At 40.7% G+C, this 27,985-nt stretch overlaps 1 protein-coding gene across 1 annotated transcript in view; it reads left to right on the top strand.

Annotated features, from left to right (window-relative positions):
- The window catches only part of SIK2 (salt inducible kinase 2), a 125,284-nt gene that overhangs the window by 63,864 nt on the left and 33,435 nt on the right, over positions 1 to 27,985 (top strand). The window contains exon 4 of the mRNA XM_055132756.1: positions 17,833 to 17,994. Coding sequence (XP_054988731.1) covers positions 17,833 to 17,994 — 162 coding nt within the window. The remainder of the gene's footprint in view (positions 1 to 17,832; positions 17,995 to 27,985) is intronic.

The raw sequence follows: 27,985 nt of genomic DNA on the forward strand, positions 1-27,985 counted from the left end.
GTTACATCTTACAGTAATCACAAATTGATGGTTTCCAAACTCAGAGATTGTTTTTAGTTTTGTTTTGAAAAAATTATTCTCCCTGTGAATGTCCTAGAAAATACCAATATTCGTTATTTTTGTTATTTGAGTGGGTGAATTATACATGGTGCTAAACAGCTACTCTTAGTGGCTACTTTTTTTACTTCCCTTTTCTTTATTGTCATTGTTGCAGCTGCTGCATTGACCAGACTCACACACTTGGCTACATGGTGTTCACACATTTCTTTTTGGTGCTCACTAGGGTTATACATTTATGTGTTTGCTTGATTGTGGTGGAACGGATGGCAACTTTTTTGTTATAAAGACCCCAAGGACCATAAGTAGCATTGCCACTGGAATTGCACTCAGCAAGTGGATCAAACTTATGTTCCCATGCATGGAAGATAGTGCTCTGCCACAAGTCATAGCCATGGGCCCCCATCAAGTAGGCATTATTTAAGACATTTTAGGAAAGACCTGAGTTCTATATCAGTGGCAGAACTCATGACAGAAATAAATTACATTGGATTTAAGAAAAAGTCATTTTTATTCTAAATGACATTTTCTCTAAAATGACTTTTCTAAATTTTTATTCTAAAATGACTTTTTAGAATGAAGTCTCAAAGTAGTTTTTAGAATATAGAAACTGAAGAGCTTTATTTTCCTTTGTATAGTCTACAAACATTGAGCATCTGTCCTACCCGCCAGAGGAAATGCTTTCTTTAGGAGGTGATGCACTGAGATGAATCTTGAAGGATGAGTAAGAATTACTACAGAGAGGATGGAGATATGTAGAGGGATCATCCGGTGCAGTTTATCTCAATATGGAGACCTGCACTCAGTTTGCAGTTGCTACAGTGAGAGTGTGTGTGTGTGTGTGTGTGTGTGTGTGTGTGTGTGTGTGACAGAGAGAGAGAGAGAGAGAGAGAGAGAGAGAGAAAGATCCTTTCATATAAATACGTAAATATTTATCACATTTTTTTGTTTGTATTTGTGTTGTCCAGCAGTACTCACGGTTCCACGTGATACTGGGAATTAAACCCAGGATTCCTACAGACAAAGCAGAACTTTGGCCCCTTGAACTATTTATCTGACCCTTCATTACATTTTTATAAATAGTCTTGTGTCTCATAGAATGCTATAAATTATTCAATAACTTCTCTATTAATGGAATTTAGATTGTTTATTAATTTGGACTCTTTCAATAGTGGTGAACTAAATGTCATTGTACACAAGCCCTTGCAAACTTGTGTATATAATTCTGAGTCAACACTAGGTCTTGGTTTTGATAGCTCGCATTGAGAAGTTTGAGTACAAGCCTGGGTCTGCGCTATAGCCAGTCACACTTCGTTGTATGTGTAATTTGGAATTACTCGTTTTGTGAAAGCTACTTTCAGTTTCTGATCATTTAGCACCTTGGTCAGCTGTAGTAAGGACTTTAGCTTTTCCTTGGAATCCTATGAGAAGCCACCAGACGGTTTGGGGCAGAGAACTTGCATGATACATGAAAATGTTTCTGAACAGAGGCCAGAGAGACTGTACATTGATTTGGATGCTTGCCTTGCACATGGCTGACCTGGGTTTAACCTCCAGCATCCTAGCCCTACCTGCTGTACTATCACTCCAACCTCAAAGGCTATTTGTAATAGTTCACTGGAGTATAATGGTAATTTGGCTGGAGGAAGAATAATGGACGTAAAGAAAAACAGTGGGATTCTGGATTTGAGGTAGAGGTAGGGGTGACAGACAGGATTTGCTTCTAGAGTAACTATGGAGAGAAAGAAGGGTCTCAAGGTATGAGTTTAATTTTCCTTAACTTAGAAGATGAGAAAGATGCAGGATGAGGAGAGATGATCAGGGGTTCTGTTAGGAGTGTGTTCTACCTGAAATGCATATGAGATGTCCTTATGGAAGCAGTGAATAGACAATTGACTGATGAGGGTAGAGAACACAGTGCCAAGTATTTCATGTGTAAAGAATTACTGGTAGATAAATGTAGTAGAAGGAAATGCAAACTGAAGTTTGAAAGGGCACAAAAATTGAAAATCTTCCTTTATTAAGATATACACATACACATTGTCCTTTTCTCTCTATTCCCAATTAGGTTTCATCTTGACTGGGATAGAACTAAACTAATAAGAGTTGGGGATGGGGTGAGGTATATGTGTATATGTGTGTTTATTTCTCCCAGAACAGACCTGCATGTAATATATGACAGTCCTAAAAATATACTCCTGCTGTTATTAATAGTTCTGTGTAGAAATAGTCTTGCTTTACGAAATTGCTGTTTTACCAAGGTGATTGTAAAGAAATTCCTTTTTCATTTCCACTTTTGTGTAAAATTAGAAATGTTTTACACCCTCCCAAGAAAAAATCCTGCTAGTTGTTGGAAAACTTACTAATAAACTAGCAGTTAAGGTGTTAATGACTTTGTGATTTGCCCAGCCCTAATGGCTTTATGATTGTTCTTAACTTAGGTTTGCCTCTCTGTGTGTGTTTGTGTGTTTGAGAGAGAGAGAGAAAGAGAAGTGAAGAGCATACCACAGACTGGACACAAGGCCTCATACATGCAAAGCCCATCCTCTATGACTGAACTATATCCCCAGCCTAGTTAGTCTTCTGTATGTATTTTTTTCTTTCTCTCTTTTTCTCCTTTTTCCCCCCTTTTACTCCAACCAGCAGTGTTGGGGACTAGTCCTGGTGCAGTGCTCAGGAGCCACAAAGGAGGTACTTTCAGCTAGAGAGTACCGTGGATCCAACCCAGGGCTCCACCCAACCTCTCAAATGCATTATTCTTTTTTTTCTTTTTGGGTCACACCCAGTGTTGCACAGGGGGTACTCCTGGCTCACGCACTCAGGAATTACTCCTGGTGGTGCTTGGGAGACCATATGTTATGCTGGGGATTGAACCCAGGTTGGCCACGTCAAGTGCATGATTCTTGACCCTTTGCAAGCTCTCTAATTCTGACCATCCCTGCCTCACTAACCATTGACTTCATGTCTGAACCCACTTCCACACTCAGTTCCCCAAATCTCTTTTCTACCTTTTATCTCTGTGTTACAGGAATGTTGATATTCAGTAAAACCTCACTGTGTTAGGGCACAAGTGGGGTCCTAATTATGGTTGTTGAAAATGCTGAGAATGAAGTGTTTGACATTTATATGCACAATGAAATGTTTTTAGGAAGCATCAGGCCATAAACTCACTATGTGTAAATTATGAACGCTAGCTGGCACAGAATCTGCTATTCTGTAGGTTTCAAAGAATCAAATCCAAAGATATTGACAGAGCTCACTGACTTTTTCTAATGTATTTGGTTAGTAGACATCCTTATTTATAGAAAGCTTAATGGTCCACAAATATTTGAACAGGACAGAGGGTTTCTCTTTGAGCTGTCGGTAATATTCGTGCATGATGAACTTAAATTAAAAACAAAGTAGGCCCAGAATTTCTTGTAGACTTTTGCTTTAGCTCCTTTTGGAGTTCTGTAGCTCTAAAAGATCCTGTAGCTCTAAACGATTTTATGTTAGACTCCAGGAGGATATTCTTGAATAAGCCTTAGAGTAGCATTTCTTTTTTAGTGCAAAAGTATAAAGGAATCATCGTTTATCTTTTATGACTAGCTTTCTTAGAATAATAGGCCAAACAGTGATTAAAGTTAGGACAGTTTAACAAATTCCTAGAAAGTAAAGTGGATTTACCATTAATTTTTTTTTCTGCTGCTATAAGAGGAAAAAAGAAGATAAAAAACATTGATGTTAAAAATAAAATAAGCCAGGGTGGAGAGAGCACACTGTACTGAGTGTGTCATTACCTGCAGGACATCCTGCTTCTGTCCCAGCCCACCCCTTGAGCATCCTTGTGTGCAACCCCTGAGCGTGTCTATGTGGCTCAAAGTTGGCAACAAAAAAATTTTAAATAACTGAAATATAAGTCCTATTTTTTAAGAAACTTCAAATGAACAACTCTTGCCTAAAAATCTATAGCAATAATGCCTACTAGAGGATAGAAAGATTTTTAATATCTGTCATGTCGAAGAACCAGGTCCTGACTTTGATGACTGGAGAGCTTTGACATATAGTGTAGAACATAGTCATGCAGTTTGCAGCAACATGGAACTAGAGAATATCATGCCCAAGTGCAGTTAGTAAGTATACAGTAAATACAGTATAAATACAGGGTAAATACAGTGATCTCTGTCATGTATGGGACTTACAGATACACAGCAAGGGAGTGATGAAGGGCCAAAGGCAGCACCACAGGAGAACTGATCTGCACAGTTTTGAGTTGGGGTGAGGGGTGATGAAAGGGAAGAGGGTTGGGATCCTTGGGGGAGGGAGGGGGTACACTGGTGATGTGTGTACTGTTGGAATTATGTGCATGAGAACCACCGTTAACAGTATTGTAAATCACAAAACTTCAATAAAAAACATTTTTTTAAAGATGTGGACACTTTCTAAACTATGTAGACCAGTTATTAGCTGAAATTCAGGCTTTAACAGAATGTGAAGTTAGTGAGAAAGATATCAAACTGTATCTGAGAGTGTTGAATCTTGAGTTTTGTGTGTCAGATATGTGATTGTAGTATCTTTGGGCTTCCTAAGCATACTCATTAGAAACACATGCTAATCTCTCCCTGCTTAACTGCACCTGTGATGTAATAATAGGAACTTATACCACCTGGAGACATGTAAGAGTTGGAGTTGCATGTACATAAAGTCCTGCATTTTGTCAAATATTAATTTCCTGATTGCTACAAAAGAAAAATTTCTTAATGTATTTTCCTATCCCTTTGTTATTCAGGATCATCACCACTAAGTTCCTAGAACTAGCAGATGTCATAACATTCTCTGTTACTTTTTTTCTGTCATCCAAAAAAAAAAAAAGAACATATTTATTAACTCCATAGTTAGAGGGCCATAACATTCATCCTTTAATTGTTTCTCTGTCTCTCTTTCTGTTTGGACACATCATTGCTACTGGCTTGATGAAATCACTGCTCTTCACCCTAAAAGTACCAGGAGTTAGGACAGATCCTGCTGCCTGTGCTAGATTCCTGAATATCGACCACACTGGTGTCATTTACTTTCTGTACTTCCTGTTGATCTTTTGGATTTGATCTATTTAAATCTTTTTACTTCCCCCCTGGCTTCTGGTGCTTTCCATCTAGGATTCTGTCCTTGTGACCTTACTGCTGAATGAGACGTAGGTTCAGAACTGCCACCCCAATATATCTGACTTCGCTTGAGTCCTAAAATAAGTGCCTGAGGGAGTTGAGTGCCAGAAATTACAGGGAAAGAAAGAGACAAGATAAAAATAAACCAACAGGGAACTGTACATTTAAAAATGTCTAACACAGGGGGCCGGAGAGGCAGTACAGCGGGTAGGGAGTTTGCCTTATATGCAACTGACTGGGTTTGATCCCCAGCAGCCCATATGGTCCCCCAAACCTGCCAGGAGTGATCTCTGAGCACAGAGCCAGGAATATATTAGCCCCGAGCACCGCTAGGTTATGCCCAAAAACAAACAAAAACATCTAAGGTGAACCCAGGGATGTAGTTCGGTGGTAAAGTACATACCTTGCATATATGAAGCCTTGTGTTTGATCTCAGCAACACCAAAGAAAAACTGTTAGGATCATCTTGGTAAATTTTATTACATGTATTTTACCTCAGTTAAAAAAAAAGTAAAAAACCTTTGAAATTAGTAATCCAAGGAAAATTATAGTCATATTTTTCATAATGATGTTCACTCAGTATTACTATTGAATTAAAAAACAATAGTTTTTTAATAAGTAACCTACGACTTTCATAACTTTATTTTAGAAACATTTAATATACCTGAGGTCAGAAATATAGTACAGTAGGTAGGACATTTGCCTTGCATGCATTTGACCTGTGTTTGATACCTAGCACCCCATGTGGTCCCCCAGTTCCTTTGCAGAGTGATCCCTGGGCACAGAGTGAGAAGTAAGCCCTGTGCATTTCCAGGAGTGACCCAAAATAAATAAATAATAAAACTGACATCTGGAACTATTTAAGTGATATGTGTCAGACCTGAGAATAGAGTCAGTGTTCTCAGCATTAGACCATGTTATTTAATTTCTCCCTTGACCTAGAAGTTAGCCATAGCCAATTTTTTTGTCTATTTTTTCCTTTTTTTGTTTTCGTGTCCCACATCACATTCTCTCTCATTTTTGGGGACCATACTGGGTGCCATTCAGGGATCAAACAGTGGTTCATTGGTTGGCCATGTGCAAGGCAACTGCCCTCCCCACTGTACTATCCCTCCAGCCCGTATTTTGTCTTCTTTTGGAATGGAATCACAATTGATTCCTCAGGACTATTCCTAGAGCCAGAGAGATAGCACAGGACATAAGGTTCTTACCTGGCCAACCCTGGGGAGAGGCTAGGAGGTGGGGAAGTGGGGAGGGAGGCAATAAAAAAAACCCTGCTTAATCAGTTGTCCTCTTTTTCCAATATTGAACCTTGAGATAGAAGGCAGTGAAAAAGTCGAGGTGCTCATAGTGGATAAATTCACTGGAAAACATGAACACGTGGCCTCCCAAGAGAAAACCAGACCAGCTTTCTTTATATCATCTATAGAACAGAGCCACTGACTAGTAAGGTCTATCTCACCATATCCGTTACCATTTTGTCCATTAAGCTAGCCAGGTGGGTTTTGATATCTAAACATGCCATCTAGACGTGTAAAACTTGAACAAGTGTAATACATAATAAAAAACACAAAATATAAATTGTCTGGCAAAAATATTCAGAATATTTTCTTGTGTACTTTTAGTTCATTTTATAGCTGAGAAAACTCCATTTTTTTCTTTTTGGTCACACCCAGCTATGCACAGGGGTTACTTCTGGCTCTGTACTCAGGAATTACTCCTGGAGGTGCTCAGGGGACCATATGGGACCAGCTGGGAACTAAATCCAGGTCGGCCTCATGCAAGGCAAATGCCCTACCCGCTGTGCTATTGCTCCAGCCCCAGAAAACTCCTTTTTTCTAATATTGAAAATTATAGGGGCTGGAGCGATAGCACAGCGGGTAGGGCGTTTGCCTTGCACGCGGCCAACCCGGGTTCGAATCCCAGCATCCCATATGGTCCCCTGAGCACCGCCAGGGGTAATTCCTGAGTAAAGAGCCAGGAGTAACCCCTGTGCATTGCCAGGTGTGACCCAAAAAGCAAAAAAAAAAAAAAAAAAAGAAAATTATATCAGTCCTGTTGCTGCTGTAATAAAGTTACATAACAAATAACCCACAATTCAGTGATTTACATCAACAAATATTCTTTCTGTGGGTGAGCTAACTTGGTTTTCTGTGGGCTGCAAACCGTATTGAGTTCAGTTCTGCTCCACGAGTCTCTCATTCCGAGCACACTCTTCTCATAGATGAGTAGATGGTAGAAGCACAAAAGATCTAATCAAAGTACACACAGTTCCCCAGAGCCAAGACTAACCTCAATAAGGCAGAACTCTTCTACCACACTCTTTTTCTGAAAGGCATTGAAAAGTCAACCAATGGAGGGCTTGGATTTTTAATCCTGCTACTGAGGTAAGGGTGAAGAAATGGGAACAAAATTCTACCACAAAATGTCTCAACCTTGTGATGTCAGTTTGTTAATGATTCACGGTCTTCTTTGAGTTCAAATATCTGGGCACATACAGAGTTAGGTCTTGTCTTCCCAGCTAACCCTTCCCTGAAATTTCAGTGTTACTTTTTTCTCCTTCTGACAAGTGGCTTCAATGTAGTTATTATGTATAAGGAGCACCCCAGTAAATATAAGTGCAACAGACTGATGAACTGTGGAGCATGACTTTTCATAATCTTGTTTGCCCGAGAAATTTCATTTATCACTTAGCTAAATTTATCACAGTGCTTTATTGAAAAGTTGTTTTCACTCAGCACAGCTTAACCTATTGAGTTTTCTGTGCCCATTTCTGAACAGACCAATCCATCTTCTCCTCATTGTTTTTCACTTTCAATTCATCTGAAAGACTTAATGGGGAAAAAATTTAAAGAAATAAATTTGTCCTTTGAATTATCAGATGAGAATTTCTTAAATCTCAAGTATTTCCTAAAAATGCACCTTTAGAGTGCTTACATGGAGAGATTAAAGTACTTAAATATTTCCTTCATCATCAGCATTATTCTCCAAGTTTGGATTTTGAATCTTAATTCTTAAATATTGCATGGTTTAATACATCATAGTCTTTTCTTTGAACTGCATTTCTTTCCTTAAGAAGTAATTGCATATCAAAATAGCTATCTGGATGTATTTATCTGTGTAAAGAATGTGTTAGAAGTGTGACCAGATTGCATTTATAAATATTATTATAACACTACTATAAATTGAGTAAATAGCACACAACATCAGTAGTTCAGTTTAGAGTGACTCATTTATCAGTCCAGTCATATTCATTACTCAGAAATAATTCACAACAGACTTTGAGGTCCTTAGAGATGATAAAAGTAGGTGGGATGAAGATACATATTTACAAAGTTGTCTGGTGTGTTTAATGCCATCAAGATGACATCATCATCTAGTAGTATTAAATATTACTCTGGGTACTTTCCTGGGCTGTTCAGTTGACATTTATTTTTAAAAATCACTGTCTAGGTCCAGAAAGATAGCTCAGCTGTTTGAGTGCTTGCTTAGCCTGAGGAGACCTAAATTCAATCCCCAGAAACTCATGGTCCCAAAACACCACCAGGAGCAATCCCCAAGCACTGGGCCAGGAGAAGCCCCCAAATTCCAGTAGGTATGATCCAAAAAACAAACAAAAAAAAGAATAAAAGAATCACTGCCTAAAAATAAGTCTGGGACAGTTTGTGTGACGTAACTACATATATTGCAATCAGTAGGAAAGCTTATCCGTTGTTCTGGATTAAGAGAGTTTATAGTGTTCACACAGCATCTCACCGTGTTCGTGAACTAGTATTACCTCATGACATCTATTATTTCCATCAAAGACTGTTTAAGGTTTTTATCATTTAACCCTCTTTCCTTGGGTGTATTGCAGATGTTTTTACACTAAGAACTAGATTGCATTTCTTGTGGCTCTCACTTCAGCCATCAGAACTAGTCCCGTGTAGGTCCTTAAGTTTGGGGTTGAATTCTTACTTAATGGGACTGTATAGCTTATTAATATAGAACTCACAGTTTCGGATTATTTCTTTTTCTTTTTTTTGCTTTTTGGGTCACACCTGGCGATGCACAGGAGTTACTCCTGGCTCTGCACTCAGGAATTACTCCTGGTGGTGCTCAGGGGACCATATGGGATGCTGGGAATCGAACCCGGGTTGGCCGCGTGCAAGGCAAATGCCCTACCCGCTGTGCTATCGCTTCAGCTCCTTGGATTATTTCTAAGTGCTTTAAAAATGTAAATTAGAACAGATCTCTCACCTACTTAAAACCATTCCATGGTTTCCCAATATTTCCCCAAATACACCTCTTAGGATTATAAGTCCCTGCTAAATTTGACTTTCATTTCTCCCATTACGTCTCTGCCTCTCCTCCCCCAACCCCTCACTCTTTATGACTGAGCTTTGCCGGGGTCATGGACTGCCACAAATGCACAGCACTTTTCCCTGAGCTCCTTCCAGCTGAAACAGCACCCCTCATAAAAACCTCCTTGAAAGTCTCTAACATGGCCACCCCCAGCTAGTTTGCAGCTGATCACCCTTTTTTCTATATACTGATTAGATTATCAGAATATATTTTTGTTTTCATCTTTCATTCTATGCAAATCGAAGTTTCAGATGGGCAAAGTTTTGGCCTTAGTGACTGACCCAAGAAGTCATTCCAGTTTTTGATGAATGAATCCTCTTACTCCTTAAGAGTCACAATCAAATTTAGGGACTGGAGTGATAGCACAGCGGGTAGGGCGTTTGCCTTGCACGTGGCTGACCTGGGTTTGAATCCCAGCATCCCATATGGTCCCCTGAGCACCGCCAGGAGTAATTCTTTAGTGCAAAGCCAGGAGTAACCCTGTGTACTGCCGGGTGTGACCCAAAAAGCAAAAAAAAAAAAAAAAAAAAAAGTCACAATCAAGTTTTGACTTTGATCCTTCATTTGATTGAAAAAAAGGAAACTCGCTGTGAGATGACTTTGGAGGAGCCTGTACTGCTGAGGGTCCGCTACTCCCAAAAGCCTACTCCATAGTGTTATTCTTTTGTAATTGATTTTATTCTGACTTATTTCATAGTGAGTGTGGGTTTTGAAGATCTGTACAAATATTTGGCCAAAATCATCTTCTTTGTACATGTTTGTTTCACAAGCCCCGACTTTCCCTGTTAAATATTTCAATATTGGAGAGTTTTTTTCTAATGTTTATTTAGTATTATAGGTACTAGACTCCTTTGAGACGCTGTAGATAGCATAATATTTTCATGCAACAGGATAAAGCAATTTCTGTGTATGGACAGAAACCGATAGATGTAGAAATAAAACACTCTTGGATGGTTCTTTGCCATCAAATTGGAATTGCTTTGTGGAACAGTTTAAGAACAAAGTGCAAAACTTGGGGTTTATAATTGTGAAATCAAATTATAAACTACTAAATTATAAGTCACACCACAGTGAGTAATAGAGTGTTCAAGTCAGACTTGCCTGACTTCAGAATTTATTTCCACTATATTTTGAAATCTCCCAGTAAAAGATTTAGAAATATATTTTACTTATATATTTTATTTAAAATAAAGGAAAATTTGTATCATCTCTTTGCTACCTATTCTGATTAGTTATTATAATCTATAATCTATGTGAAGGCTATAAATTATTTTAGAAAACTTCTCTATTTGCTTTTAGCACTAGCACTGTCGTCCCGTTGTTCATCAATTTGCTCGAGTGGGCACCAGTAATGTCTCCATTGTGAGACTTGTTACTGTTTTGGGCATAACGAATATACCAGGGTAGCTTGCCAGGCTCTGCCATGAGGGTGGGATACTCTCGGTAGCTTGCCGGGCTCTCTGAAAGTGATGGAGGAACCGAACCCAGGTCGGCTGCATGTAAGGCAAATGCCCTACCTGCTGTGCTATTGCTCCAGCCCAATTGCTTTTAATTATACTGAAAAGTTGGACACATAGATTTGGAAATTAATTGTAAATGATCTTTTGGACTTTAGGGACTATAGACCAAAGAGATAGTACAGTCGATAAGGCACCTGCCTTGCACATGACTGACCCAAATTTGATCTCTGGTACCACATATATTCCCCCAAACCCTGCCAGAAGTGATCCCTGAGCACTGCTAGGTGTGGCCCAAAAACCCAAGACAAGACAACAAAACTAAACTTTAGGGACTAGAGCCAGGAGTGGAACTCAGCATTAGAGTCTTTTGTGCTTAGACCCTGATTTGATTCCTGGTGATCTCCTAGCAGCACTGCTTTGGGGTGAGCCTGAAGTGTCCCTTAAGCATTACACAAGGTCTACCTCCAAAAAAACACAAAAAACCCTTTAAGCTGTGTAGCTAAAAATTCATTTTCTCAGGAGGCCGTGCTTTGCTTCATTAGTTTCCCAAACTTGAAGAACTGATTCCTAGTCTAACAGATGCAAACAGTCTAATGTAGGGAAATTGCTGAAAGCACAATTAAATTGCCAAGTATACCACAAGCAACAATTTCCTTTAATTTTTGTTAGATAGACAATTTGAAATGGTTATGTACTTAGAAAAACTAAGAGAATAGGCAAAATGTTTTAATTATGAATATAGTTTCATATTCACAAATATGCCTCAAGGTTAAAAGCTCAACGTACATAACGTTATTCGTATATTTAACATTGGGTCAACGCATGTTATACTTATTCAATACCTACCATGTACTCTTAGTATTCACTGTGCTAAAAAACTATTTTTAAGTTTTTATTTAACTTAATAGGACTCCCTTAGTTATATGTTATCTAATAGTGATTGGTAGGAACAAGTAACAGCCTAAGTTAACAAAGACTAGATTTTTTTTTCTTTTTGGGTCACATCCGGCAACGCACAGGGGTCATTCCTGGTTCTGCACTCAGGAATCATTTCCGGCGGTGCTCAGGGGACCATATGGGATGCTGCGAATCGAACTCGGGTTGGCCGCGTTTAAGGCAAATGCCCTACCTGCTGTGATATCACCCCAGCCCTAAAGACTAGATTCTTGAACTCTTATAGTGCTAGTTTTTTTTATTTCATTTTTGGATCAGCCCTTGCAGTGCTCAGGGGCTACTCCAAGCAGTGCTGAGGGAGCATGTGGTGCCTGGATTGTCCCTGTGACTCCTGGTACCAGAGCCTGTACTGCAGCCCTGAGCCCAGTAATATTTTTTCTGGTTAGAGGAAAAGGTGAGGAAAGTTAGGACTATTAAAATTGAAGATATTAGAGCCTCAGTATCTTGAAAGAGCAAACAAACGAGCTTTGATCACTATATCAGAGGCCCAGAGTTCATAGTGACCATATTGCTGAAAACAATTTTTTAAATTTGTTTTATTGAATCACCATGTGGAAGGTTGCAAAGTTCTCAGGCTTATGTCTCAGTTATACAATACTCAAACACCCATCCCTTCACCCGTGCCCATATTCCACCACCAAAGACCCCAGTCTACCTCCCAACCCCCGCCCCCCCAACCCCCATCCCCGCCTGCATAATTGATAAATTTCACTTCATTTTCTCTTTACCTTGATTACATTCCATAATTCAACACAAAACTCACTGTTGTTGTTTTCCCCCAAGAAAGACAGCCCTACTGCCAATGAAGCATTTGATAATTATGAAAACAATATTTTTATTCAAAATAATAATTAGAAATTTGAAGTCTTTGTAACATTGTGGATAAGAAACCTGTGACCAGGAATTATCTGGGGTGGTTTGGTTTTGTTTTGGTTTTTGGCTTTTTGGGTCACACCCATTGATGCTCAGGAATTACTCCTGGCAGTGCTCGAGCAACCATATGGGATGCCAGGGGTCAAGCCCAGTTTGGCCACGTGCAAGGTGAACACCCTACCTGCTGTACTATCTCTGGCCCTATCTGAATTTGAGTATAAAATATTAAATTAGTATTTGCCTAAAACTTTACCCCCAAATTACAAATCAATGAAATTATTAACGAAATCATTTTAATGTATATTAAATGTTTAATTGCACATGTTAATAATGTTTGAACTTCCACTTAGCTCCAGACTTAAGAAATGCTAATAATTTCTGACATGAGTGTTAATCTCGAAAGCATTCCATGGTTCTGATGTCCCTGAAACTCAGAAAAATGCAGCTGGCTTGGTTTCTCTATTTCTGTGATAAGTGGGGGAGGAGAAGGGACCCTGCCAGGTAGAGCTGATGACAATGATGAGAAAGGGGTAAGGGCTACCATCTACTAAGCATTCTCCCCCTTTCCCTTCCTGTTTTAGTTGTTGCCCGGGGTGGAGGTGGGGGTGGGGGGAGGCAGGGGACTGTGTGGTGGTACTTGCAGCCGCTCATGTACTAGCTGTGAGGTTTACAGTGAAGTTGTACACAGAGAGTTCACTGTAACCCCAGAGATCACAGATGGCAGTTGGCCAGGACCACAGTCTGTGTGGTGTTGGTGTTGGTGTCTGTGTGTGTGTGTGTGTGTGCACGCTGGGGGTCAGAGATCTGATTCTCAGGGTCTTATCTGTAGGCCTGTGCTCTGCAATACTCTGCCCTCGGACTGCATCTGCAGGTCCTGAGCAGATATTTTGTTTTAGGCACTTACTGGGCTGGAGAGATAACTTAAAAGGCTGGAGCACACGCTTTGTATGCAGGCGCCCTGGATTCAATCCCCAATAACACACAGTTCCCTGTATACGACTCTGAGTGACCCCTCAGAATAAAAAGCTAAATCCAAACATTCTTTATAAATATGCAGTGCAAATGTTGGTGAATTATACTGTAAAAATTAAAATATATAACCTGAACGCCACCTTTTAGTGCTTCCACTATACTTAATTTAGGGGTTGGTAAAAGATTACTTGAATTTTTGAGGTAGGATGTAGTTATAGTGACTTAGATGGTGTAATGAAGTTTATAAAAAGAAAGATGAACTCAGTCTTGATAACACTGCAGTGGCAGAAAGATCTGTATAGATGTATATAATTAAGTGTTGAAAGTTTAAATGCACTTGGCAATCTGGAGGTTATTTCTATAAAAATTCTAATGAATGAATTAAACCCTGCAAGGCAGAGTTTCTTAACCCTGATTAAACCTAAGATCTTATAGGTCCCCTTGAGAGTGTGTGAAAAATTTTACATCTGTGTTTATACGGAAGGATAATTTCCATCTGTGAGCATAAGATCCCAGGCCAGAGTCCTGGGGCAAGTCTTGACTGGAGTGAATGAAGAGGCCCCCTGTGACAAGCACTAAATGAGGAGTCTGAAGAGAACTGACACCTTCCAGCTAGGAATAAAGCGAATTAAAGTTTAACCACCAAAGGTGATAATTTAGACTAATTCTTTGAGAGGAGTATCTGGAGGCAAAATAAAGGGCCAAAGGTAGACTATAGTAAGAAGAGAAAGAAAAGCAATTAGTGAGAGATACGGAGGAAAATCAGTTAAACGGGAGTCCATAGGGAGAAATTTTTATGTGGGGAGCCAGTTAACTATTAGATATTATTAAAAGTTCATAAAAGATGAGAATCTAGGGCCAGAGAGATAGTACAGTGGGTAGGGTGCTTACCTTGCACATGGCCAACTGGGTTCAATCCCTGGTACCACATATGGTCCCTCAAGCCCTGCCAGAAGAGATCCCTGAGCGCGGAGCCAGGAGTAAGCCCTGAGCACCAGTGGGTGTGCCCCTGCCTCCCCAAAATAGATAAGAATTTAAGAAAGTTGCTGTTTGGGTTTTGCACATTGCCAGAATTTCACAAATTTTTTTCCACTAGCCCAAACTGATTCAGTATTGTCAACAGAAAAAAAGTTTGTCTATCTGGAAAAGCCAATTATTAGTGAAAAGTTGTCTTATTTAGCAATACAGTTTGTTTCATTTGGTGTAGAAGATATTACTAGCTACGGGGCTGGAGCAATAGTCCAGTGGAGAGGGCATTTGCCTTGCATGAGGCGAACCCGGGTTCAATCTCCGGCATCCCATAGGGTTCCCTGAGCACCGCCAAGAGTGATTCCTGAGTGCAGAGCCGGAAGTAACCTCTGAGCATTGCCAGGTGTGACCAAAAAGCCTCTGTGTATATGTGCGTATGTGTGTGTGTGTGTATGTGTACATGTGTATTACTAGCTAGCTGGAAGATAATTCTTATATAGAAAAAGATGTTGCTTTCCTTCAGAAACTCACATTTGCCCAAAGGTCAAACTCTTTCTAAATGTATGTCTCAGTTCATCCAGTAGAGAAGTGAGACTCTGATTTACTTTTAGAAATAGAACTAAAATTTCCATTTTTTAACACAATCTGAGAACAATTTGACTATTTTGACTGCAAATCCTTTTTTTTTTCCCCTTAAATGATCCTTTTCCTCCATCAGAATTCTGACTACTAGGTGTTCTATATATGTAACAGGACATTATTTTTTAAATGATCTTTTTGTTTGATTTTTTTTTTAGTGATTTTGAAAAAATTTATATATACGTTTTGGCTACACCCAGCAATGCTCAGGAGTTACTCCTGGTGGTGCTCAGGGAAACATTAGATGTCAGGGAGTGAAATCAGTTGGCCACCTGCAAGGCAAATGCCTTACCTGCTGTACCATCACTCTGGCCCAAGAAATGATTTTTTTTCTTTTTGGGTCACACCTGGCGATGCACAGGGGTCACTCCTGGCTCTGCACTCAGGAATTACCCCTGGCGGTGCCCAGGAGACCATATAGAATGCTGGGAACCGAACCTGGGTCGGCCACGTGCAAGGCAAACGCCCTACCCGCTGTGCTATTGCTCCAGCCCCAAGAAATTATCTTTTGGGGTTGAGGTAATTACCAGGTAGAGAATAACATCCACAACATCCACCTTTACATACAAAGCCCTCATGTGGAATAGCGTGGTCCTGTGAGACTGGTGCAGGAAAGGGTTGGGACGCCCCCTTTGAGAAGACATGCTCACTCGGCATTTGAGTCTGCACCACTTGGATTTTCTGTGCATGGTGCTGCGCAATGAGGGGAGTACAGAAGACCTTTTAGGGTCCCTCTCCCTTTACTTAAATGAAGATGTCTTTATTTCCTAAAACATTATATTGTTCAAGTTACTCTGTGTGTGTGTGTGTGTGTGTGTGTGTGTGTGTGTGTGCGCGCGCGCGCGCATGCGTGCACGTGCATGCAGCAGCTTATGCGTGCACGTTGGACAGTTTACACAGATCATTCAGGTGGGAACATGTTCTAAATGTTCTGGAGTTCAGAAGAAAGAAATCACTTCTGCTTTACATGATCAGGCACTGTTCAAGGGCAAAGTGCCATTTGAGCAGGATTTTGAAAGGAGTGTTGGAATTTGACCAGGAATACAGTAAAGCTACATCAGTTAAAAAAAAAAAAAAAAAGCAAACAAACCCAAACTTTCTAGTTTAGATTAATTCAGAGTACCAAGTGTTTGAGTTCAGCCAGTCAGCCAGATTAATTAACTAATCCCTCTAGTTATTAGCTTTCTATTTAGATAATGAGAATTAGGGGAAAATTTATCATTAATGGAGGGGTTTTAGGAAAATTGAGACACCGATATGAACCTGCATTGTAAACTGTTAAGTGCCACAGAATTTACCAATTTTTAGTAAAACTTGAAGTTGGCATAAGTAAAAGGCATGGAAGTAGCAGAGAAAATGTTGGAGAGAATTGACTCATACAATTCCTTAACTATAAACAGCTTTGGAAATTTATTTTCACCTGTCTTCTCTCCCTTTTTCCCTCTCTCTCTTTCTCTCTCTCTCTAGCTCGCTTGCTCGCTCTCTCTCTCTCTCTCTCGATCACATCAGAAACTTCTTCATTTGCAGGTGAAACCTGTATGAGTTATAATACTCAGTTTCATTGCAGTCATATAAATATATGCAGATTTATTTTTAGTAAACTACCTTAAGAGAGAGTACAACATTGCACTAAGATAGTTTGTGTAATTTTCAAAGTAGATCCGTTTGGAAAAAGTCATCTTGAAAAAGACATCTTGGTTAACCAAGAATAGGAATATTATGGCTTTAAGTGGTAGAGCAAGTGCCTGCCATGTGCAAGGTCTTGAGTTTGATCCCTGGCATTACACAAGCCCCTCACCGCTACTGGCTATAGCCCTGGTGGCCCCAGCACTATCAGGATTGAGCATTGCCATAGTGGCCCACAACAACCGTTCAAAACAGAACAGAGGGGAACCCAGGAGGGAGCTCTGAGGACTGAAGTATATGCCTAACATGCATATGCCTAACATGCACTACATCCTAAGTTCCATCCCTGGCGCCCCTTTGTATGAGCTTGGTATGCCCAGGAAGCCCCACACCACCAGGCCCAAGCAATTCAACTATCTGGGCATCTCCTGGAGTGCCCCCACACCAGCACTGCCTGGGAGCCCTCCCCCAACACAGACACACACACACACACACACACACACACACACACACACACGAACAGAAAGGAGTGCTTAGGCATAAAGAACATTGTTAAATTGCACTGAGTTACATGCCACTTGGTCTTATCTGGTTGGGTTCTCTGTGTATCTGGATTCCAGTGAAATGTATTGAAATTTCTTCTCTATAGGAAAGGAACTTGAAAACAGCATATTATTTTAACTCTGATTCTTATTTATTTGAAAAAAAGATCTTTGAGAGGGGGAAAAATCTTGAAATCCATGTAGGGAGGATATTATATTTTGCAAATAATTCTAAATTCTTTTTTTTTCCCACAGACTATCTCGCTAATCATGGCCGGTTAAATGAGTCAGAGGCCAGGCGAAAATTCTGGCAAATCCTTTCAGCTGTTGATTATTGTCATGGTCGGAAGGTTGTGCACCGCGACCTCAAGGCTGAAAATCTCCTGCTGGATAACAACATGAACATCAAAATAGCAGGTACCAGGGACCGGGCTGGCTCTGACCTGAGGGGATGCGAGAGTGCATTCACCCAGTGTGTGTGGGAACAGGCCTGCAAGCAGATGCCTTAGCATCTCAAATCAGGGCATCAAGCTTTCTCCAAGTGTTTTCTTCATTTCCTTAGATATGTGTGTAACGAAAAGGGAAACAAGCCCATTATTCATAGAATCTGATTTGTGCCCCAGTCCCTTTGCAGCAGTCTGCTGGATGAGATGCTTTTGTCTGAACAGGAGAGTAATGTAGGGACTGTTTGAACTAGAGGAGAGTGTAGGTGCTGATACTTGGTGTATTTCACTCCTGATTCCGGCTGATGGCTGCAGAGAGGCCAGCTAGAGAAGAGACAAAGAGGGAAACAGAGGTAGAATGAGCAAAGTTTGGAGTGCAAAAGCTTTGCTCTGATAAAATGGGATTCTATTTCTAGTTATAGAAACCTTCATATTTTATATTCTGAGTTTTCTGTTCTCCACATGGTCAGAACTTCCATTTCGTCAACAGATACTTATATGCTAGGTATTTCCATTGATCCTAGAAATATAAATCAAAAAGTCATTTTCTCTGATCTTAGAAGTCTAGTAGGGAGATAAGAATAATTAAGATGTAGTATGCTGCCTGCCCAAAAAATGCAACTAGGAATGTAATAGAAATAAATACAATACAAGAAAAATACAAAAAAAGAATTAAGCTCACCAACATACATAACAAAATTCAAGTAACTAGACCAGAATATTTTCCCAAAAAAATGAGCTAACCAGGTATTACTGTTATACATGTGGAAATTATATATAAATTCTACAGAATATGTAATTCATTTTTTTTTATTTTATTTTATTTTATTTTTTTGCTTTTTGGGTCACACCCGGCGATGCACAGGGGTCACTCCTGGCTCTGCACTCAGGAATCACCCCTGGCGGTGCTCAGGGGACCATATGGGATGCTGGGATTCGAACCCGTGTCGGTCACATGCAAGGCAAATGCCCTACCCGCTGTGCTATCACTCCAGCCCCTGTAATTCATTTTAATATTTAAAAAATACAGTAGAAATGTAGGTGAAGGGACATTCAGATACTTGAAGAGTCAGAGAAGCACTTGTTTGTCTTAGGCTTGAGAGGTGCGTTAGAAGCTTACCAGGAACCAGAAAAGTAGAAGTAGATATTGCAGACAAAGGCAGGCAGATTATCTAACTGCCACTGGCATAAGAAGGAATTGTGGTTGCAGTGGAACCCAGCTGCCACTCAGTGCTGGTTCACTGTAAAATCTGTGGGTCTAGGGGATTGAGACAGTAGGAGCGGGTAGACAAAGGCCAGCATTGCTGTGAACTAGATTAAGACCTTATTCTGTACAGTTTTGCTTATTCTGTAGTGTCTGCCCTTGTTGACAATTTAGCGTGGGAGTCGGGTGAAAGGGAAGTTGGATAACACAAGCTGATTTGCATGTTAGAAAGATGTCTCTCCAACCACACAGTAAAGGTAGGAGGGAGACGTGGTACAACTACAGACAGGAAGATCAGTATGGAACCTGTTGCAGTGTCCAGTCATGGAAACGCAGGGCTGAATGAGAGCAGCAGCAGCAGGGCTGAGGAAGGAAAGACTATTTTGTTGAAGATTTTGAAGGCGATGCAGAGCATGAAACAGAAGCTGAGCTTGGTTATCATCTGCGGTACTTTGCTCTAGGATTGTTAAAGAGGAGCAGAGGGATATTCAAGGAGAGAAGTGCACAAAGAAATTATGGGCTGTCTAGCTAGTTTGAATACTCACTGGACTCACTAGGTTTCAGGAGAAGGAAACTCTTGGAGTTTTGGCCCAGTTATGTAAAACAGAAATGAAAACCCTCTGATTGGTGCATTTAGCTGGTTTCTGTGTATGCTGTTAACCACTTAATTATGTCTGGAGTATGTTGTGGAAGAAAAATATTTGTTACTTACCTTTAACTTTGACTTTAGTTTTACTTTAATTTTATTTATTTTCACTTTTTGCTAAGTATTCATTCTTTTATTTTATTAAATCACAGTGAATACATAGTTGCAAAGTTATTCATGAACGAATAACTAGTTGTAAAAGCCAGTATTATACATGTTTCAGAGAAATGTGAAGTTCCCTGAATTTCCCTGAAATGTGAACTTCAGGGAAATTCAGGGAAGGGATTTTCTGTTCTTGTGGTCTGTGATTTATTTTCTAATGGGATTGCCAAGATGAAGCAAAGTGCTGGGGGGATAATGAACTGGAGCCTCCCAGGTGATATTCCAGAGACCCCATATCCCTCTCAGAGTCTTAGGCATCCAGGCCGGCAGTTTAGCACAACAGCCCGAAGGGCAGTGCAGGGATTTCCTTGGCCATCCCAGTGGTTCCCAGGGCCTCTTGAACCATCCTTGGCAATGGTTGGGGTCCCCCGGTGCTGCACTTGGATACACTCAGAGCCCACGTCCAACCAGGGTTGGCCACATGCAAGATATGTGCCGCAACCCCTGCACTATTGCTGGCCTCTAAAACAAGGTGTTTTGGGGATTGGAGTGATATTATAGCAGTAGGGCATTTGCCTTGCATGCAGCCAACCTGGGTTCAATCCCTGGCATCCCATATGGTCTCCCAAGCATCGCCGGGAGTAATTCCTGAGTGCAGAGCCAGGAGTATCCCCTGAGCACTGCTGGGTGTGACCCAAAAGGCTAAAAAATAAAAAGTAAAACAAGGTATTTTCAAATTAAGTTATCGTAGTTCTATTATATACATGTAAAAATATCTACAAAGGTTTGTCATTTTGAAACTGCAATTCACAGAATTAGTGTTTCCATAGTTTCTTATGTGTTCACTTTCCGGTTTGTGGATTTTTCTCATTCTTTTGGTATTTTTGCCTCATCTCATTTATTTCGCTCCTCTGTGCCAACCTTCTGTAATGCACTTCACACAAAAATTTTTGTTTGTTTGATTACTTCTTGAAAATATCAGCTGCCCAAGGATGGAGCAATAGTACAACATGTAGGGCATTTGCCTTGCACACAGCCTACCTGGATTTGATCCCTGAAATCCCATTTGGTCTCCTGAGCACCATCAGGAGAAACTCCTGAGTGCAGAAGTTACAGGAGTAACCTATGAGCATCACCAGATATTACCCAAAATGACCCCCCAAATTTTTTTAATTAAAAAAAAAATATATATATATATACATATATCCACTGTTCTACACTTAACTCTCCATAGAAAGTGCTCTTGTGTTTTGAAGTCTGTGACCACATGAAAAAGGGAAACCTTTGCTTCACTCTCACCTTCCTTTATGACCAAAGCAACGACTTCATGGAGCTCTGGAAATCTCTCCAGGCAGAGAAAGGTGAGACATGTGGGTTATATGCAGTAGGAATTACAAAGTGCCCTGTCACTGACATCTTAAGAGAAACTGTCAAACACCAGAGAAACTTATGAACTTCCTTTAAGCCTATAGCCAAGCTTGCCTGGCTATCATGTACCCACCGTAATTCTAGCTTACTCAATTTCTTTTTTTGTTTTGTTTTTGTTTTTGTTTTTGTTTTGCTTTTTGTGTCACACCGGGGCGATGCACAGGGGTTACTCCTGGCTTTGCACTCAGGAATTACTCCTGGCGGTGCTCAGGGGACCATATAGGATTCTGGGAATCAAACCGGAGTCGGCTGTGTGCAAGGCAAACGCCCTACCTGCTTTGCTATCGCTCCAGCCCCAAACTCAATATTTCTAATGTCATACCTACATATTTTTCTTGTGCTATTTATTTTTTGCTTTTGAATATTGAAATTTCACGGTTTAGATATTGTGTAGAAGATAGGCAAATGCAGGTGTCTCTAGTTTTCTGGGCTAAACTAGTTTAACCGCTTACACTTGCTGAGCTTTCTCTGTTTTCAAGTTTTCTGCTCAGTATTTGTATCTCTCAGCAACACTGGCTTGCTGCATTCCCCTGGCCAGTTTTTAGCTGAAAGACAGAGAGACTCAGTGACTCGCTAAGGTGACACCAAGCCCAGACCTGGAATTCAGGGTGAGATTCTCTGTGGCCACGGTATCCGTGCTGCTTGGACTGCATTGTGTGGCCGTTTCCAGGCATTACTTGGAACGATTCTGTGGTTCAGTGCTTCAATGGGGCATTCTCTCACAGGGCTCCATCTTTCTGTATTTACACATTAGTATGCTAGATTCCCTTCCTCACTAGTGGACACACTGCTGTGCATGCAGAGGTCGTCTCGCCCATTTTTTTTTTTTTTAGTCAGCCTCAATATTATCAACCCCAAAGGTTCAGAAATATTTTTTTTCAGCATCAGCTGTATGCCTGGGCTAAGTTCAGATATTCAAAGACAAAATGGAAACAAACGAAAAAGCTCTCTCCACAGAGAATTCATCACAACCAGACCTTTACATACATATGATACAGGAAAATAATTGTGTGAGGCTATGAGATTCAGACAAAGACTGAACAGCTGGGAAGAATCAGGGAAATTATTAGTTAACTAAATTATTAGTTAAGAACTTGATTAAGGGGGCTGGAGCAATAGCACAACGGGGAGGGCATTTGCCTTGCATGCGGCCGACCCGGGTTCGAATCCCACCCTGAGCACCTCCAGGAGTAATTCCTGAGTGCATGAGCCAAGAGTAACCCCTGTGCATCGCCGGGTGTGACCCAAAAAGAAAAAAAAAAAAAGAACTTGATTAAGAAGGAGACTTCTCTGGTGAGATGGGGTTGGGGGATAGGGCCCAGGGTGGAGAGAGTGTGTTCAGGGTGAGGCAGGGATGGCTGATTCATCCTTAGGTTGGGGTGCATGATGATGTGTCATAAGCAAATGAATCAACATATGCAGCCAGACAAGCCAGAGAGAACGCCAGATGCAGAGGGATGCTACAGGCCAGAACTGGTAGAGCATGAGTACTGAAAGGAGAGATTGGAAAAGAGCCCGGACAGGTCCCCAGAGCCAGATCATGAAAGACCACAGGCCATCAAATGTTTAGATGTGCTCCAGTGTGACTGTCACTGTCACTGTCACTGTCATCCCATTGCTCATTGATTTGCTTGAGCGGGCACAGTAACGTCTTCATTGTGAGACTTGTTGTTACCGTTTTTGGCATATCGAATATGCCACGGGTAGCTTGTCAGGATCTGCCATGCGGGCAGGATACTCTCGGTAGCTTTCCGGGCTCTCCAAAAGGGACAGAGGAATCGAACCCAGGTTGGCTGCATGCAAGGCAGATGCCCTACCCTCTGTGCTATTGCTCCAGCCCCAGTATGGCTAAAGAATCTTTTTCCAAGGCCAGAGAGATAGTACAATGGGCTGGGCACTTGTCTTGCAGGCAGCTGACTAAGTTCAATCCATGACACCCCATGTGGTCTCTGGAGCCTGCCAGGACTCATCCCTGAGCATAGAGCCAGGAGTAAACCCTGAGCACCACCAGATATGACCCCCAAGAAACCATAAAACAACACCAACAAAACAAAAAAATCTTTTCCTAATATTTATTTTTATCTATATATTTTAGAACATTTTTATGACCCTTATTTTCTTTAAAAATATCAATATTTGGGGCTGGAGCAATAGCACAGTGGGTAGGGCATTTGCCTTGCATGCGGCCAACCCAGGTTCAATTTCCAGCATCCCATATGGTTCCCCAAGCACCACCAGGAGTAATTCCTGAGTGCAGAGCTGGGAGTAACCCCTGTGCATTGCCAGATGTGACCCCCCCAAAAAAAAAAATATATATATATATATGTATATTTGATCTCTGAGGATTCTTCTTGAATTTCAAGGAAACCTAACACATTGGAAAGCATGCTGTGCTCTTTCAATTGCAAAAGTTGGAAGAGCACAAAACAAAAATACCATAATATCCCTCAAATTATTTGTTATTCTCTATAATAAAGATAAAGAATAATGCCCATTTAATTGCTACATGCACTGTATATATGGAGTGGTTAGCCATCTTGTATGTTGAAATTCAAGAGATGCACAAACTAAAACTAGGTTTAAAGAGAAATATTTGTCTCCTCTTATAAAATAGAAAGTGAAGTAGAACTAGCAGACATGGTTCATTTTAATCAATAAATATGACTTTGCAATCAGATTTTGTGCTCCCTCCCTGGGTGAAGATTACAGACACTGATTACCAGAGAGCCACCCACAGCTGTGTGTGCTCTTTGCCTCCGTCATGAGATCCCACTCAGCCTTTGCAAAATATACATGGTAGGATTTTCAGTATAAGAGCCAAATTCGAGGAATATTTGTTTCCACTAAGCAGTAATTGCAATTTAATTCTTTCTCCTGGTATTCTGACTTTTCCGGCATTAAGTTGAGAACAAATAGATGAAGGATATTTAGTTTTATTCTTCATTTTCTCTTTTTTTTTTTTTTAAATTTTTGGGTCACACCTGGCGACACACAGGGGTTACTCCTGGCTCTGCACTCAGGAATTACCCCTGGCAGTGTTCAGGGGACCATATGGGATGCTGGGAATTGAACCCAGGTTGGCCACGTGCAAGGCAAATGCCCTACCCACTGTGCTATTGCTCCAGCTCCTCTTCATTTTTTCTAATCTGAAATGTTAATAATAAATTTTAAAATGTATGAATTGGACCAGAGAGATAGTACAGCGAATAGTACAGTGCATGCAGCCAACCTGGGTTTGATCCCAGCCTCACCAGAAGAGATCCCAGAGCACAGAGCCAGAAGTGAGCCCTCAAAAAAAGGAAAGAAAATTAAAATGTATGAATTAACTTGGAAATGTTCAAAACATATCATAAGTCAAAGTTTTACATAATGAATCTGGAGTTTGATTTCAGGTGGTACCAGTGTGTATTCTGGTAGTGCCTCTCTGTGTCTAGTGTGGCCTTTAGCTGATAATTTGATCCCAGATGAGCCTGCGTTTCCCTATTTATTAAACAACTTCATCTACTTTCAGGAAATGATAGAGATTAGTGATAATATTAGAGATAGGGAAGGTAATGGGTCCAGGCTACCAAGATTTGAATCCTGGCTCTGCCACTTACTACCTGCATGATCTTGGGCACATTTGCCTTCCTTATCTAAGTTTCCTCCCAGCTCTAAAGCAGGAATGAAAGAAGTGCATATCATGGTTACTAGCTAATATCTGCAAGATACTTCAAACATTGCTGTACATAAAGAGTGGTACTTAAGTGTTAAATTATTACTGTTAATTAAAGTTCCAGGCATTATTATCTTATTGAATGTTTATTCAAATATTATCTGTATTAAGTATGTAATTGATTTCATGTGAAAACACATCCTTAGAATTTGGATGTGTAATCACCTCCCCCCTCCATATTTTTTTTTAATTACCAAGGCCTGAAAGCCTTATTAATATAACTCTCAGAGGAGAAAGGAAAGTTTATCATTTATATTCTAAGTTGCCTCTGCTTGATGCAAATTAATTTTTTTTCTGAGAGGGACCTTAGATGTAATTAGGAATGTGTAATTGCCTGATTAACCAATGTAACCTGTGCGTCACGAGGCACTGGTGATCAGCCTGAGAAGTGCTCCCTTTCCCAGTTAACTCATCGCCATCTCTGAGGGACTGTCATTCCTCAGAGAGCTGGAGGCAGGGTTTCAGTATTCAGTATATGTGTACACACACACACACACACACACACACACACTCTCTCTCTCTCTCTCTCTCTCTCTCTCTCTCTCTCTCTCTCTCTCTCTCTCTTATTTCTCTATATAATTTAAGTTTTGTGCCCTGGAACAAAAAAAATGGGGAGGGACTGAAACACATAATGGCAAAATGTTCATTAATCATCGTCTGCATATGTAACTTCTTGCCACTGGGATGATGGAAAACATGAACGAAGCAAACACAGAGACCCCATATGCCCAGCACTCACAGCGCCCATGCCTTGTTATGGGGAAGAGCCCCCCAGGGCTTGGCTTGAGTTTGGTGTGGGTCCCAGACCCTTCCCTTCCCTTCCGTTTTGAGCTTAGGAAGCGCTGCTTGCGTTTGGTTCATCTGAGTCACAGATCACATTTCATCTCAGCCCTGGGGATTGTGCTCTTTCCCTCCTGACAGGTAGGGAGGGAGGAGCTGAGGTTTGGAAGGAAACTGCTGGGCTGACCTTTCCGGGGTGTTGCTGGCGGGCAGTGAAGTATGTGCTGACGTCAGAGTTGGCTGATGTGGCAGCTCCATTTGGGCACAGGGTCAGCCCTTCTCCAGGGCTCTCCTACCTTCCTTCTGTCCACTTTCATTTCCTCACAGCTGCTTCTTTACCCCCTTCCAGACAATTACAGAAGATCCCCGATTCTTTTTTTTTATTGGTTTATTTTTAATTAGAAAGTCATCGTGAGGGTACAGTTACAGATCCATACATCTTTGTGCTCATGTTTCCCCCATACAAAGTTCGATAACCCATCCCTTCACCAGTGCCCATTCTCCACCACCAGTAAACCCAACATCCCTCCCCCCCTCCCCAGTCCCGTCTCCCCCCACCCCACCCTGCCACTATGGCAGGGTATTCCCTTTTGTTCTCTCTCTCTCTCTCTGATTAGGTGTTGTGGTTTGCAATAAATGTGTTGAGTGGCCATTGTGTTCAGTCTCTAGTCTGTATTCGGCCTGCATCACCCTTCCCCCACATGACCTCCGACCACATTTTACTTGGTGGTCCCTTCCCTGAGTTACCCAGAATGAGAGACCAGCCTCCAAGCCATGGAGACAACCTCCTGGTACTTATTTCTACTATTCTTGGGCGTTAGTCTTATAGTCTATTATTCTGTATTCCACAGATGAGTGCAATCTTTCTATGTCTGTCTCTCTCTTTCTGATTCATTTCACTTAGCATGATACTTTCCATGTTGATCCACTTATATGCAAACGTCATGACCTCATTTTTTCTAACAGCTGCATAGTATTCCATTGTATAGATATACCAGAGTTTCTTCAACCAGTCATCTGTTCTAGGGCACTCGGGTTTTTTCCAGATTCTGGCTATTGTAAACAGTGCTGCGGTGAACATATAAGTGCATATGTCACTTCAACTTTACTTTTTGGCTTTTCTGGAAAAAAACTAGAGGTTGAGCTCCCATTTGACCCAGCAATACCACTGCTGGGAATATTTCCCAGAAAAAAAGATCCCCGATTCTTTGTCAAGACTGGCATCGGGTATTTTAGAAACAAGAATAAATTTAACCCTATAACCATCCACAGGTCTGTGGAAGGATTTTTAAGTTATGAGTTCGATGTTACAACACAGTGCTGGAGATTAAAAGTTGCCTTGATTGTATTGATTCTTAGAAATCATTTTCTTTTTCTTAGCTTGAAGACTGTTTTTTTTAAAAAAATAATGACTTGAAGACATTTTTCTTTCACCTAATAGCTTATCCTATTTATTATTTGTCACTTAAAAGCTCTGAAAGCCTTTAAACATCACAGTAAGCCGTAACAATAAACATTGATGGGCTTGTTAACAACTTCTCCACTCCATATGTGGGTTTCCTTAATTTTCTCACTTAAGACTGTCCTAGGGACGAGCAGCATGGGCAGCACGTGGAGAATTAGTACAAGTGCAGAGTCCAGACCCAACCTTAGATCTGCTCAATCAACATCCACATTTTAGCAGATCCCAGGGTAATTTCTCTACAGACTAATGTGTGCTCCATTTTATCTCATAAAGCAAAACAGGGTGGGGGGGGGTAGCTCAGCGGGAGATCACTTCCCTTGTATATGTGAGGTCTCTGGGTTCAATCCCAGACACCACAGAAATAAAAGTTGGAAGGGACAAAATCATTCTCATATGTTCCTATCAGACAATAATCATCAGTTTATTGACTGTAAGATTCGATTATTTGTAAAACATTGGCCTCTGTTAGCATGTGTGGATATTGATTATATTATTTAACGATGACATAATAATTGATTTTTGTTATCAGAAAGGCACTGTCATCAAAAAATCCCTGTTCTGCTATTGATTAGCTAGATAAGAGGTGCTGAGAGCTTTTGAGGCCAAGTAGATATCTATCAGTCAA

Source organism: Sorex araneus, chromosome 3 (assembly GCF_027595985.1).
Source record: "Sorex araneus isolate mSorAra2 chromosome 3, mSorAra2.pri, whole genome shotgun sequence".
In the NCBI taxonomy this organism is placed as follows: Eukaryota; Metazoa; Chordata; class Mammalia; order Eulipotyphla; family Soricidae; genus Sorex; species Sorex araneus.